Source organism: Gymnoscopelus braueri (assembly GCF_963280865.1).
Source record: "Gymnoscopelus braueri genome assembly, chromosome: 19".
Lineage (NCBI taxonomy): Eukaryota > Metazoa > Chordata > Actinopteri > Myctophiformes > Myctophidae > Gymnoscopelus > Gymnoscopelus braueri.
Window position 1 is genome coordinate 23,742,555 of NC_137621.1, and position 15,011 is coordinate 23,757,565.

Here is a 15,011-nt window from a genome sequence, read left to right on the forward strand (position 1 = left end):
GCGTTTACGTTTTCTGTAAAGCAGTGGTTCTAAAATATTTTCATGTCAAGGACCCCCAAATTAATATATATTTGGCCTCGGACCCCCATCTGAAAATATTTTGTGCCAGGGACCCCCATAAGAGAACATTTGTGTAAAACACAAAGAACTGTCTTCAAACACTGCTATTCACACATAAATGAAGACCATTCTTTCGTGCATGCAAATCATCATCATCTAACCTCATGCACCTCATTAATAGCATCATCAGAATGTTGACTGACCTGGCTTGGTGCGGTCTTTCTCCACGACCAGGCAGACACGCTCAAAGAGGCCCTGTAAGCCGCTCATCCTATCGGCCAGTCGCTTGCGGTTTGGCATGAAGGCCAGATCGGACTGGCTCTGCCTCTCCACCGCCATGCGGTTGCTGACGATGAAGTAACTGCCGTCCAGCGAGCAGATGTGGATGTTGGCGGCATGGCGCTGACGTAGGTTGGTTACCAACTCCGCCCCACTGCTGATGCAACGGCTGTCCACCAAGATGGAGAGAGGGCCTGAGGGAGCAGGGGACTCGCCTACTGACGAACTCTGTCCGACGGCTCTCTGGGGCTGGGGTACTGAGGAGGATGTGGAGGCGGGTGCCTGGACACAGAGCAAAAATCGAAATGAACCAAAAAAATCACACCCTGTGTGAAGTGGGCGGTGTATTCCTAGCTAATCACAATACTGAATGGAGTCAACCAATCATGTACAAAAGATAAATACATTTATTGAAACACTCTTTATGATGGACGAAACCATAACTCGAAAAAAACCAACTTTTGGTTTTTTTCGAGTTATGGTTGCTTATATAGGGCTATGCACATGTGTCATGTGACACTGGCCAATCACAGTCCTGAATAGACTGTGATTGGCCAATCACAGCGCAGGATAATTCTACAAATTTCCTGGGCCCAGATCTCAGCGCAGGAAAATGTACATTTTTCCAAATCTCACTTATAGGGGCGGTTTCACCGCCCAAAAATCACACCCAGTGTGAAGTGGGCGGTGTCTTGCTAGCTAATCACAATACTGAATGGAGTCAACCAATCATGTACAAAAGGCCAGATTAATACCCTCTCCACCCACAATGTGTGATTCACTTTAAAAAAAACATAAATGTGTTTTTTTTAAGTGCATAGTCCTATTTATAGGGCTATGCACATGTGTCATGTTTCACAAGCCAATCACAGTCCTGAATAGACGGTGATTGGCCAATCACGGTGCAGGGTTAGGGGGGTACACTTGTGGCCAATCACAGCGTAGGATTGGGGGGTGCAAATATCCAAACCTCACATATAGGGGCGGTTTCACCGCCCAAAAATGATGCATGTATCTGTGTAATATCTTTGCAGATGGCGTGTGAGCCTCTATAAAGGTTCATATATGTATTCTTTTGCATGTTGCTACTGTACCTGTGGCGGTTTGCGAGAATCTAACAGGGACTCATGTGATTCATCAAAGTCAAGCTGGTCAGACAGTAGAGCCTTGCTCTGTAGCATCTGAAGACACCTGCAGGAAAGAATGTGCAATGTATTGGTTATGACCGAGCGAGTGAGCGTCTGTGTGTGTGTATGTGTGTTTTGGATTTTGAATTACCTGTCCTCTTGTTGGCCATTACTAGCGGCCCCTTTCTTCCCCTTGCTCAGCAATGAAATTTTGGCTGCTACAGATGACGACGAGAAAGCCTTCTGCTGCTCTGGAGGTTTATTTGACCCCATGTCATGCCGTACTGCTGCCGGCCCAAAGGGGGCAGCAAGACTCCATTCATTCCTTGGAATCTTTTCTTTAACAGCTTCCTCTATCTCCTCCTCACTAGAGTCCTCCGTGCATTTGATTCGGGAGCGCTTGCTTTTAACCCCGACCTCATGTTGCGGGCCTGTGTGTTGTGCCCGGGACCCAGCAGGAGCCTTAGGCCCGTACCCAGCTTTTTCCCGGGCATGACGGATAAAGGCTCTCCGTCTGGTGGCGTACTGCTTCCTCCCATCCACATAAGAGTCCTCAGCGATAGGGCCGAGAACATCTTCCTCTTCCTCGCTGCCCTCTAGCTCCTCGACGTCACTGCCCACCACAAAGCTATCCTCTGCGTATGTCTCATCCAACTCCGGCACCTGGGGTCAAAGGTTAGGGTTTTGATTTAGATTTGATTAAGGATCCCCATTAGCTGGTGCCATAGCAACCAGCTAGTCTTCTTGGGGTCCACATAAAAACATACAAACAAATACAATTACAAATACAAAATAATGAAATGTCAGTACTCAACAAACAATACCGTACATATTGGAAACTAACAAATACAGTAAACAAAAAGACAAAAAGACTTTACAGTGTCAAATAAAATGTTTGATTCTTTTTAAAAGTACATTTACTGTAAATGCAGCAGAGGTTTCGAGGCAGAATATTCCAAAGAGACAATGATCTATAAATAAAAGATCTCTTTAAAGCATTGGTTTTTGGACCAGGTAATACAAGCTGCCCATTACTGGACCCGTAGTGTTAAGGCCAGAAAACTGGAGCTTAGGTTAAACTTGGTACAAGAGAATCTGTGGTTAGGTCTGTGGCTCCTGTATGTGGTATGTGTTCTGAGTCACCATGATGTACCAAATGCACTGATCCTCTGATCCCATATCAAGTTTGATATTTATATTTGTGAATCTACAGAGCTGTTCACAAAATGAAATGCCCGAAGTAAAAAATAAAAAAAAATCTGGCGAAGAAGGGAATGTCACTGAGAAATACTTTGGGGTTAATTACCTGTGAGAAGATGTCCATGCTGTGTTGTTTCTTGTTGGGTATTTTAAACATGCCAGCAACCGCAGGGCTTCTCACCGACTTCAGGTAAACACCCTGCATCTCAGAGTCTGATGGAAAGGACACAGAGCCAAAGTCTCAGCAGGATTCTCTCTCTTTACTTGAAATGAAATACTTCCATCTCTACACAGTAAAATCCTGTGTTCATTTAACTCTGGGAGTATGCAAATAGAACCAAATGGAACCTTTGTACACACCCAGATATAGAAATAGATAAACTAACAATGAGGATTTTACTGTGTACACCATTTTCTGAGGTGATTTGTTTAATATACTCACAAAATCCTCAAGTATGGGTGAATTGCAAAGTTTGAATGGGTATGCACTATAATTTACAATGGGTAATGTAGTACTACTAATAATAGTAATAACCAACAGGCAACATTCAGGCTATCAACACATTTTCCACAATGTCTACGACTTTTATAAGCGCAAAGTTGCGTCGCCAAAATAGGGCCCTAGGTTTCTAACTATTCTATTTCTGTTACCAAAGTGACTTTGTAAAACTATGAAAATTATCAGATTAATCTAACACACTTTCTTAAGACTTGGCAGACCTGCATGAAAAGCTATGGAAGATTATAGTGGTGTGAGAAGCTTCTCAATGGTGTACCGTTGAGTCCCTGAGAGCAGTGCGTGGTGTCCACCACAAAGCCTTCAAGTGACTGGTTTATGTCGCTCCCGTCATCTTCGTCAGAGGATACGTCCTCTCCTGACAGCTCAGCTTCCTCGTCCAGGAAGTGACAGGCACCTTTACGCCTGGCATGCTGACAGCAAGACAGTGAGAAAAATGTCAACAAATACCATGCAGGGTGTTCACGCAGCTGAATTAAACTTACAAAAACTGACATTTTCATATAAATAAACACAGAGGTGTCATTTCGTGGTGGTTCAACTCATCTGCCAGCCGAAGCAGAACAGATAGTGTGCTTGCATTCTTATTCAAGAATTTACGTCACAATAAAGATTAATTGATTGATTGATTGTGAAGACTGAACAGCTCTTTTCCCTTGGTATATGTTCTACACTGAGACAACAGAAACCATGTCCAGTTGCGCAGGGGTAAAGGTCCTGTGTGACAGTGAAAGGGACTATACAAATGGGAGGGAATGGGCATGAGGACTACATTGGAAGAAAAAATAATAAAAAGTAAAGGGGAGACGGGAGAGAATGTCCTGACAGGACTCAATTCCAGGCCAACGAGGTCACGTGTCCCCAGAGACACAGCATTCAAAAACTCATTCAAACCCATGAATCTTACTTGGTATACAAATCAATGAAATTAGTCCCATCTTTCCCCAGCATACAGTTTGTTCTGTCTTTATGATTGATTGTTTTGTTTAGGTACTACTTTGGCCTACTGGCAGAGTGATTTAGCACTGATCAGTCCAGCAGTTGAGATTAGCTCCATGCAGGCACCCTCTTATAGAGAGTTAGCTTCCTGCAGAGCCACACTGAAAAAATACGAGATCCCATAAGGGTGTCGCAGGTTTGAAGACCAGACCTTGGTTTTTCCCTGGTGGTTTGGCTGCCTCACAGGTCCTGCTGTTCTGGGCTTATGTATGGACACTGAATCATTCTGGAAGTCATCATCAGACATATAATCCCCTTCTGTTTGGTCAGTCTGGAAAACAAGCAGAAAGCCAAATCAGACTATTTCTGTACTGTACTCACCAGTGATTTGCAACCTTTTTAATTAAAAAGGACCCCCAGTATGGTAAGACCACAGACGCACATTTGATACAATTATTTATCTCTGTGACCCCAGTCTACACTGTTAAATCCTGAGTGTTAATTTAACTCAGAGTATACAAATGGAACCAAATGAATGGATGTTATAGGATATAAACTGCATAATAAGTTCCCCCTCCTGAAATGGCATGATGTAATGTCATGAAGTTAAGCATCTCTTACTATGTTAAGCACAGCAGCTCTTTTCCTGGTCACTTGCAGAGGAGAATCCACATCACTGTGGATGTTGGACTATGAGAAAAACAACAGTTACTGCATATACACACACGCTTTTTGGCTTTGTACATATCATCTATTACCCACATGATTTATTTATGTGAACTGGCATTTTACCAACACAATCATGGTAGTCTAATTCAACATATATCTAAAATGTATCAATAAAACCTTCCACACTGAAAACAATCAAGGACTTAAAGAACAACATATCACAGATTTGCTGAGAGGTCTGCAAGCCAGTTGCCATGTCAACAGCAGGTACCTAGGAGACCGAGGCTTATTGAAGTCATTATCACATATCTCGGTTGTATAGGCTACCATATCAATTAACTTACATTATTTTATATCTGTCATAAAGGTTAAGTACTTGAATGCAGTTAATGAAGAAAAGCATCAACAATAATGAAATAATGCTGATTACTTCAATCATTTTCACATGAAACATTTAAAATGTCTTATTCAACATGGATAATTGATACAGTTCAAATAATTGGACAATATGTGACAGAGTGGAATGGTGAATGCATGTAAAAGGATGTACTCACTCTCTCTGGCGAGAACAAGGGGTTGACCTTGGCCTGATGTCGTTTATGGACCACAACATCATCATCACTGTCACTGCTATACATCACTGGGGAGGGTTGTGAGACAAACAGAGATATGTGGTCTTGACAGATGTCTGAGCAAAACTCTCATTTATTTATCCTAGATCAGTGATTCTCAACCTTTTTCATTTCAAACCCCAGTTTGATATGCATTAGGCCACAGGCCTCCATTTGTTACAATTGAACATGTAGATCCCAAGTTTAAGTGTAATATCCTCAGTGTTAATTTAACTCTGAGTGTGTATATGGAACCAAATGGACCTGTAATAGTCTATTGGGTTCCCATTTGTACACGCTCTGAGTTACAGACCTGTCAGGTCTCACAGACCCCACGATGAGAACCACTGTCCTACATTATACCAACCTGCAGGAGGTAGAGGAGCAGCAGGCTTAGATGGAGAGCCCTGACACAAGCTGTCCTCCATCAATAACTTCTGTCTGGCCATGACACCTCTCTTGACCTCGTTCGTATGGCTTCGCTCCTGTTTACTTATCAAGTAGGACGGTGAGGTGGGGGAAGAGAAGGAGGACCCAGAGGCACCGGGCACAAGTTTCCTCCTTGCCCACGGCGAGGAGATGGGAGATGAAAGAACCCTGCCCTCTGACGGGGCTTTTGGTGTTGATAAGTGAGCTTCCTTGGATTGCGTGCTCCGTCTATGGAAGCTATAACAGGGTGTAGAAGAACCAGAGATTTGGGGCAGGGACACAGTGGAGGCAGCATCCCTGACTTCTTGTTTTTGAGGTGTGGGAGGAACGGTCCCAGATGGGGCCGGATCGAAGACTTCTTCTGCTTCATCCTCGGAGTCCTCCAGGGAATAGCCAAGGTTGAAGTTGATGGAGAAAAAGTCTTCAGAGTTGTCAAACGGCTGTTCTGCGGGAGACGTGCTGTGGCTTGTGTTTGTCTTGCCTGCCACATGTTCGTCTATCAGATGTCTATTTGATGCTGCCGCGTGTGTTTCTAGATTCTTTGCATCAGTGTCTCTCGAGTTTACTCGTGTGGTCCCTAGACGGCAAATGGCATTCTGCAGGTTTGGCGTGTGTTCGCGGATGTCAGGGATGTGAGTAAAGCGCTTTGTGTTGTCCATGTCCGTCGGAATGAATTTGCCTGCACTTTCGGTTGAGTAAGTAGCATTTAGTGCATTCATGGGGATTTTTCTGTGTGAGGTGTTTGATGCCTGTTTATTAATAATGTTGGCGATGTGCTCTGCACTTGGCGACGCACTGGGTGTGATGCTGTCTTCGGGTGTGGGGATTTCAGGGATGGTCATCTGTAGGAAGGCCTCGTCATCCCCAAAAAGATCCATGCTTTCATCCATTCTGGACCTGCTGTGCACCTGGGCTGGAGGCTCAGGATGTGGGTGGTCATGAGAATGAGGAAGCTGGGGCGAATCCCTTTGCTCATTCATTCTACCATCCATAAATACTTCCTTATTTAGAACTGTATTTTCCACATTTGCGTTATTTTTCACATCCTTATTCTTTTCACCCACATCAACCAGTTCCTCTTCAAAGTCGTCATCAATCTCATCCTTTTTCCTTTTGTTGACTCTTTCGCTGCCAAAGACCTCATCCCAGCTTGGGCTGTCACCTCCTAAACCACCGTCCACCTCATCCTGAGCTTCAGAGACTTGCGGTGAATGGGGGGAGGTGTGACACTGTCGCTGATGCTGATGATAAGGTGAATCTTGGAATACCCCATTGTCCTCCAGATCCATTGCAACTCCATGTGAATTAGCACGAGCAGAAGCATCGTCATCAACATTCATGATCAAGTCATCATTATCCTCATCACCATCATCATCATCATCCAAACCCAGAGCAAAATCGACATGGAATGTTGGATCATGGCCCTCGGTCTCTTCCATTTGTCCAATTGAGGGAGGAAGTGATGTCGCAGGACTGGCAGCTGGTCCAGGAATGTCAAGTGAAACCTCATCAAATTCCAAAGGCAATGGTGGTGGAGACCTGGAGAGGAGCTCAGCCACGTTGGTGAGGATGACCCTCAGACATTCATTTCTCTCTCTCACCGGGAGAAGTTTGGAGTAGGAGGAGGATGCAGTGGTGTCCCATTTAGGGAGGTAGAACAAGGCCTGAAGTTCAATATCGTCTTCTGAGCCAGACTCATTGATGTCAATGTTAGTGATCAACTGCGAGAAGTGGGCCAAATCTACTGGATCGACAACTTTACCCTTCTTTTTTACAATATCCTCAGCTGGAGACTCAATCTCTGGAATGGCAATGTCAGTCACCAAGATACAGTCATCGTCCATGTCGGCAATTGGGCGCTCATTATTTAAGAGGAGGGGATGCCCCTCCTCAGGACATGATTGATCTCTGTCATCATTAAAAGGTACCATAGTGTCATATTCTACAGGAAGCTTTTCCCTTGTCACGGTCCATGGAGAGCCTGGCCCCATCACTGTATCCCTCTGCCGCTGTACCTCCTCGTCCACAAAGTCCAGATCAGGCAAAAACGGGTGAGAGGACTTGGGTTTGCTGTTGGGATTATTGGTGGAGCTTTTGGAGACCTTGTGTCTATTTCTGGTAGTGGTCTTATCCATCTGTCTGTCCTCTGGGAAGCCAATGACATCTGCTTTGTGCAGGTAAGGAAGAAGCTCTTCTTCATAACTGCAGTCTCCCTATAGCGCACACACACACACACACACACACACACACACACACACACACACACACACACACACACACACACACACACACACACACACACACACACACACACACACACACACACACACACACACACACACACAGAATAAAGACAAAAATAAAAACATTGAATGACTCAAACCTGTAAGACGCATTGTCAAAGTCCTGCAAGAAAAAAATTACCAATCAAAGATAGTGCCAGATGTTTACTGAATTACATCTAAATATATAAATAGGCAATGAAGAGGACAGATACAAAGTTGCGATGCAACATTTAATTTGTTCAAATAAAAAAACACACATGGGAATATATCACATCAATTAGCCTTCCATCCCCAGTTATTGCACAACATACTGAGTCAGTCATCTGAAAAACGAGGGGCAAATCTGACCTTCCAAGTCAATATATCCATCAAATGAAAGTTGAAAAACAGGCCTTAACACGCCTGCCATTTAATCACAATCTGTGGCTCCTGAATAATGGGTCTATTCAAAGGCTAACACCTATCACTCCATCAGTCAGAGATACACCCACCCAACCATCATCCTCCTCCTCCTAATCCACCACCTGCCTGATTTTATCTGTACAATCCAGATGACCTGGAAGTGATGCATTGTGAGTGGAACCCTGCTTGGGCCGGCAGGGTGCCGCAGAACCTGTGGCCCGGAAGAGGGATGTAACCCACAGGGAGGGCAGACTTAATGGACATCAAGAGTAAAGCCAGGGGCAGTAGGGTGGTCCATAATGGAGACAGGAGGTGGAATATAAGTCAACATCACGTTTCTGCTTTTGTGTGTGAAAGATTAGCATAGAAATAAAGGAATATGGATCAAGAGAAAGTCGTGAATTGTTTGGACTGAAATTCATAATGAATACATCTAAAGATGGAAAATGGGAGGAAGATGCCACTGTTGTCAAACTGAGATCCATAGAAAATGCAGCCTATAAAAAAAACAAGACTATTTCATGTACGTCTTCCGTGCTCTGGTCAGATTGTGTCTAAATGGGCCAAGCACTACAAGTATAAAGATATTGTTTTAAAAATCAATCTAACTGAAGTGGATGGCCACAACTGTAGCGACAAAATCCGGGTTTGGCCAGACAAAGAGCAGGCAGTAGCCTCTGTGCACACATGCACGCACACACTTTTTGATTTACTGGGAAATTGCAGGATCCTGCTGTGTGCTTTTACTTACAGGTCACTAACCATGGCAGAATAACATTACCTCCCCACAGAACCTCCATGTCAAGTCTGCTTCAATGAGCTGTACAATGTACACAGTGACATCCTGTCTTAATTGAACTCTTGAGGGTGTGAGAATTGACCCAAATGTACCCATCCATTTTTACACTCTCAAGAGGCCAATTAACACTGAGGATTGAATGGTATATATAGTATGGGCTGAGTGAAAAGTCACAAATGTCTGTATAACTGTTGTACTTTAATTTCAGCCATCATTCAAATCCATATCATCACTGTCGGGCAGAAACCATGTCCAAAGCTGGTGACATGGAAAAAATACCCTGTGTTCCAATGGATCCAATATAATTATTGAGACAAAAACTAAAAAACTAAAAAATGAATTCAAGTCTCCATGGGGTGACTAATCCATTGAAACAAAGTTTTTTTTAGGTGAAGTGTCCCTTCAAAGCCTGGGAGACTCACTCCGCTGACCACTCAGTTAACAATAGATACATGGTGTCACGTTAGCCACCTCTGTATTATAGTTGGATACATTTGTAGTACACAGGTATACAGATCCTAGGACACAACGTACGGGAAACTCTTTTATGTGCTTGCACAGGTCTATGTAAACTGAGGGGCCATTTTATTTCCAAAACAGATCATATTACGACCCACATACTGTAAGAAGCATTATTACTTATAGGTGGGGCAGCCCGTATTTGTGTTACACATAACTATATGGATAGCAGTTTATACATCATTTCATGACAACTTAAAGTTGTACAATGCAAATTCACAACTAACAATTTTTAGCAACCTCTGCTGGTCACTACCGTCACTGCATACAATTTCCGGAGTCCTCGATTACCCAGAATTCCATTCGTTTTCACCGGAAGCCGGAAGCGTTTCAAAAAGCGATCTTTTAATTGTTTTATACTATCTACGGATCGTTTCTCTTAGCCAGTGGAGCATTAGTTACCCTGAGCTGTGCTTTCTTTTTCTGTTCTTTTTCGATCTTCTAATCCTACATTCTCTTAAAATCAGCGTGAGGTTCCTTTTTGTTATTAGCGCGATAGTTCCTGGCCAAACAGGAAACCGTTGCGGTAGTTCCTGGCCAAACAGGAAACCAGTGCATTTCCACCTCCGTTTTCCGGCCAGATGACGTCATTTCCCCGGGAAAGTCCCCCCAGTCCACGTTCAATATAAAATATATAAATAAAAGGCTTCCGGGGGTGAAATTCATGGAGTGGGTGTTGTGAAACTTTTGCCACTCACAAAAGATATACAATTTAACTTTAGTTTTGTTGAAAACGTTACCTAGTATGCCTTTAAAGTAATACTAGGTAACTTTTTCAATAAAACAAAAATTAAATTGTATATCTTTTGTGAGTGGCAAATGTTTCACAACACCCACTCCATGAATTTTACCCCCGAAAGCCTTTTATTTATATATTTTCTATTGAACGGTGTCGGGGGAGACTCTCCCGCGAAAATGACGTCATCTGGCTGGAAAACGGAAGCGGAAATGCACCGGTTTCCTGTTTGGCCAGGAACTACCGCACCGGTTTCCTGTTTGGCCAGGAACTACCGCGCTAATAACAAAAAGGAAACTCACGCTGATTTTAAGAGATTGTATGATTTGAAGATCGAAAAACAACAGAAAAAGAAAACACAGCTCACGGTAACTAAAGCTCCACTGGCTAAGAGAAACGATCCACAGATCGTATAAAACAATTAAAAGAACGCTTTTTGAAACGCTTCCGTCTTCCGGTGAAAACAAATGGAATTCTGGGTAACAGAGGAATAAACGAACGGCCTGCAGTGACGGTAATGACCAGCAGAGGCTGCTAAAAATCGTTATTTGTGGACCTGCATTGTATAACTTTAATGAACATTATTTGAATAAATTAAATATAATACTCTTTCTTTCTCACACCGATAAGCAATTCTCTCTGGGAACACAGTTGAAGCAGACAGGAATGTTTCTGGTTGCAGCATTTTATGTGTAATAAAGACCTGTCTTCAAGCTCTTTATTAAACCACAGTAAACAGTACAACAGCTTGCCGATGTGAACTGCAATTATCGCTGACGCTGTGTAACACTTTTCTAGTGCACCTGACTCTGACACTTTGTTTCTCCACAAGCTTACTTACTTAAAAAAAGATACATTATCAAGATAAAATGAAATAAGCGAACATTATCAAGATAAAATAAAATACGGGACTAATACTTGATTCACACAGGATTATACCTGAACCCAGGCAGCCACAGCCATTACCGACCAGATTAATGGTGTAGTCTGGGCATGAAGGCTGGGACGGTCATGAGGTTTGTGTTCAGACAGCAAATGGCAGTGAGATGAAAATACATCCGTTTATCATTTTCCTGACAACCATCTCCAACCATGTTGATGAGTCAGAGGGACATGCAGGGAGAGAAGGCGTGAGAGCAATAGGCCCTCCAGGGGACCCTAGCTAAATGATTGATAGTTATCAAAGGGGCAGTGCCCTTGATACCCTCATACCTGACATAACTACTTCTCCAAATTGAGTAACACCCACAGCCACAATACTAGAGGGATGCGACAGCGATCTGGTACTACCCAAATATAGAACAAACATGGGAAAATTCTCATTTTACTACTCTGCCAATTCTGTTTGGCCACTCAAAACAGCCAAACAGGCTTGCGGTTTCATTTGTATATTTTTAGAGTTAAATTAACAATGATCATTTTACAGCCGAGATTGGGGTTCCAGAGATTAAATATAAATTGAGATATGTGGTTTCAAATGGAGGTCTGTGGCCTAATGCATATCAAACTGGGGATCCTTGAAAAAAAAAATGTTGAGAATTACTGGTGTAATTAAACTGTTACTGTTCCCTCCTCTATTTCTTTATATGTTCTCTCCGTTCTTATCATAATCCTTAGTTAAAACATTTATGTTCTCACTTTCATATTTCCTGTTCCATCCAACTTTCGTATCCTCAACCCAGTGTGTACTATGTATAGATATACGGTAGGTCACTCTAGCATGGCCTACTTCCTGGCTTTATGCAACGGTTCAGAGAATTGTTACGTAACCAAGGGGTTAGAGGCCTCCCTGCCTGCCAGTGCCCTGTGTATCTCCTTGTCATAATTGGAAGTGGAAAGAAAATGAAGTTGAGCAATGTAAAGAAATATATAAAAAAGAAATAACAGAGGAAAGCGGAGGGCTATGTAGTAGGTGTAATAGGTCTCTGCAAATTTAGGCCGGAAAATAAGCCATGGCCAACGTCATACTAGAGTCTAGACCAAGAGAGAGAGAGTGAGTTTTGTGAGTGAATGGGCCCAGTAAGTGCTAGTGTTTGTCCTCTGAAAATGATTAAGATCCAGAGAATGGCCGCGGTGCATCCAGCTTGGTCAAGGATCTATACAAACACAATTGGTCGATTCAACGGAGGGTGCTGAATGGGAGAAGTAGGACATACAGTAGGTAATATGTCATCCCAGTGGGGACTCCTCACTGGCAGGAGAGCCAGTAGGTAATAGCAGTGGCAACACAGAAAACAAAACTTTAATAATAATAATAATGTTTTGAAGAATAAACAGTGGTCAGCTTTTCTGCAGTGAACTTAAAGGGCAAGACCACTTTGGTAGAGGTTTGGGTTGTGTGGTTACCTTGCCATGATGTAACTCCAAAGGTGGACAAGAAATAAAAAATAATTGCTTCATCGATTAGAAATTGATAATTCAAAATATGCTCCTCATTGACTTACATTGTAAAGTGAAACAGCTCTCAAAGTCACTCTTTTAGCTCATAAACGAACACAAACAAAGCTGATTCAGACAATATAGAATATCACCAAACCCAGTACTGTTTTTTTTTATATAAAAATGTCAACTTCCAGTTGATTTTACTATTTGAAGATCCGGATCAAAATCAACAGGAAGTTAATATTTTGATTTAAAAAAAGTGATAAAAAAAGTGATATTCTATATTGTCTGAATCAACATTGTTTACGTTCGTTTACATGCTAAAAGAGTGACTTTGAGAGCTGTTTCACTGTAAAGTCAATGAGGAGTTTATAATGTTCAATTTCTAATCAATGGAGCAATTATTTTTTATTTCTTGTCCACCTTTGGAGTTACATCATGGCAAGGTAACTACACAACCCAAACCTCTACCAAAGTGGTCTTGCCCTTTAAACATTCAATCAAATCATTTGAAAAAATAACTGTGGCACGCATTCGACAGGTCCAGGTGATGAAGAGTGAAAGGATTAGTAAAATCCTGAGTGTTCATTTAACTACCTTCTGAGTTACAAATTGATGGAGTTTACTGTGTATGCAGAGAGCCTTTTGTTTATTGCCAAAGAAGGTAATTTAAAATGTCTGCCTATATCCTTACATACAGTATCTGCACAAACGTTTTATAGAGTTTAATTTATAAATGAATCCACAATTGTTGTTCCCTTTTTTTTTTTTGCTATTGAAGCACTTTTGCGAAAAATTTGGTTCTTTAAAAGTATTTGATAAGGTACAGTACAGGGTATTTTGAATTGAATTAGTTTACCAGGTATTCTATGAATCCATCCCCAGAATGTGTGTAACATTAGCTGCCCTTTGAGCCTGTAGGTTTTGTTTTTACAGATGGACTAATTCTCTCTTCTACTCAATATGCCACTGGCCAAAAAGAAAAGAAAAAAGGAAAAAAAGAAAAAAAGAAAAAAAGAAAAAAAGAAAAAAAGAAAGAAAAAAAACATCACTAGCTTGTTCAGCCAATAGTCAGTTTAAGCATAGACTCAACCCAATTACCAGGATTGGGAGCCTTATCCATAGCTGTATCTTGAGCAACAACAGATGGTGAGATTAGGGCCTAATTACCTTTGCTGGTACCACATCTGTCAACTCTGAGCAAGCTGAAGAAGATACCGGCATCATGATAATGGAAGGTGTGTCAAGGTCATTCTTTTGACATTTAAAATTAGATATTGACCGTTTGATTCTGCTTGTTGTAGTACGTGGAACAAACAAATACAGACATCTGGACATTCAAATGTATCCAGAGCAGCATGTCTCTAAAAGAAAGGAGCGGACCTAGTATAAAGCCCTGTGGGACTCTAGCCAACTAAGCGGATTTCAAGGCTGAATATCAGTTTCAGTTACAAGGAAAGACTGTGTGAGTCCAGCAAATCAAGGAGTGTAGAAAGACGATATAATGGCTGACTAACCATCAACTAAGCCAACTAATATGCTTCCATCATGTCAGTACATCGCAAAGAAACAATGTGGTACGAGCTTAAGGATTGTGAAGGTTTAAGCATCTTTGTGTGTCTTGAGTTAGTTTGCATCACTTGTGTAAACTGTTTAAGCTGTCCAACAAAGTGTTTTGATGAATGCTCAATTTAAGTGTGATCTAACTGTAAATGAATTTTAGTACTGAGCTAACAATTTTGTGAACAACAAACCAAAAAATACTATTCAACGTTTGTATTTCAATTTGTCAGTGCAGATGAATTTCACAACAGCACGTGAAAAAGATGCAAACCAAGATATTGATGTGCTTTTTACAACAACAACAAAAAAGATCAGAGGGAACAGACATTCACTATTGAATATATTTGAATATTTAAGAAGGAATTCTACAGTAGAGTCTGGCTATCATACCAGGGGACCTCTAGCCAATACTTAAATAGATGTATGGTGGAAAGATGAAAATTCAAATTCAATTATTTAGTTAGACTTTTTGATTTGCAAACTTAATAAATACT

The 15,011-nt window shown here is 41.8% G+C and overlaps 1 protein-coding gene across 1 annotated transcript in view; it reads right to left on the minus strand.

The window, feature by feature from the left end:
* fancm (FA complementation group M) overlaps positions 1–15,011 on the minus strand; it is a 47,989-nt gene that overhangs the window by 1,757 nt on the left and 31,221 nt on the right. Inside the window, exons 14-22 of the mRNA XM_080413220.1 lie at positions 5,770–8,044; positions 5,346–5,431; positions 4,744–4,812; positions 4,334–4,453; positions 3,443–3,596; positions 2,773–2,879; positions 1,618–2,129; positions 1,434–1,530; positions 264–621 (exon numbers count right to left, since the gene is read on the minus strand). Coding sequence (XP_080269346.1) covers positions 264–621; positions 1,434–1,530; positions 1,618–2,129; positions 2,773–2,879; positions 3,443–3,596; positions 4,334–4,453; positions 4,744–4,812; positions 5,346–5,431; positions 5,770–8,044 — 3,778 coding nt within the window. The remainder of the gene's footprint in view (positions 1–263; positions 622–1,433; positions 1,531–1,617; positions 2,130–2,772; positions 2,880–3,442; positions 3,597–4,333; positions 4,454–4,743; positions 4,813–5,345; positions 5,432–5,769; positions 8,045–15,011) is intronic.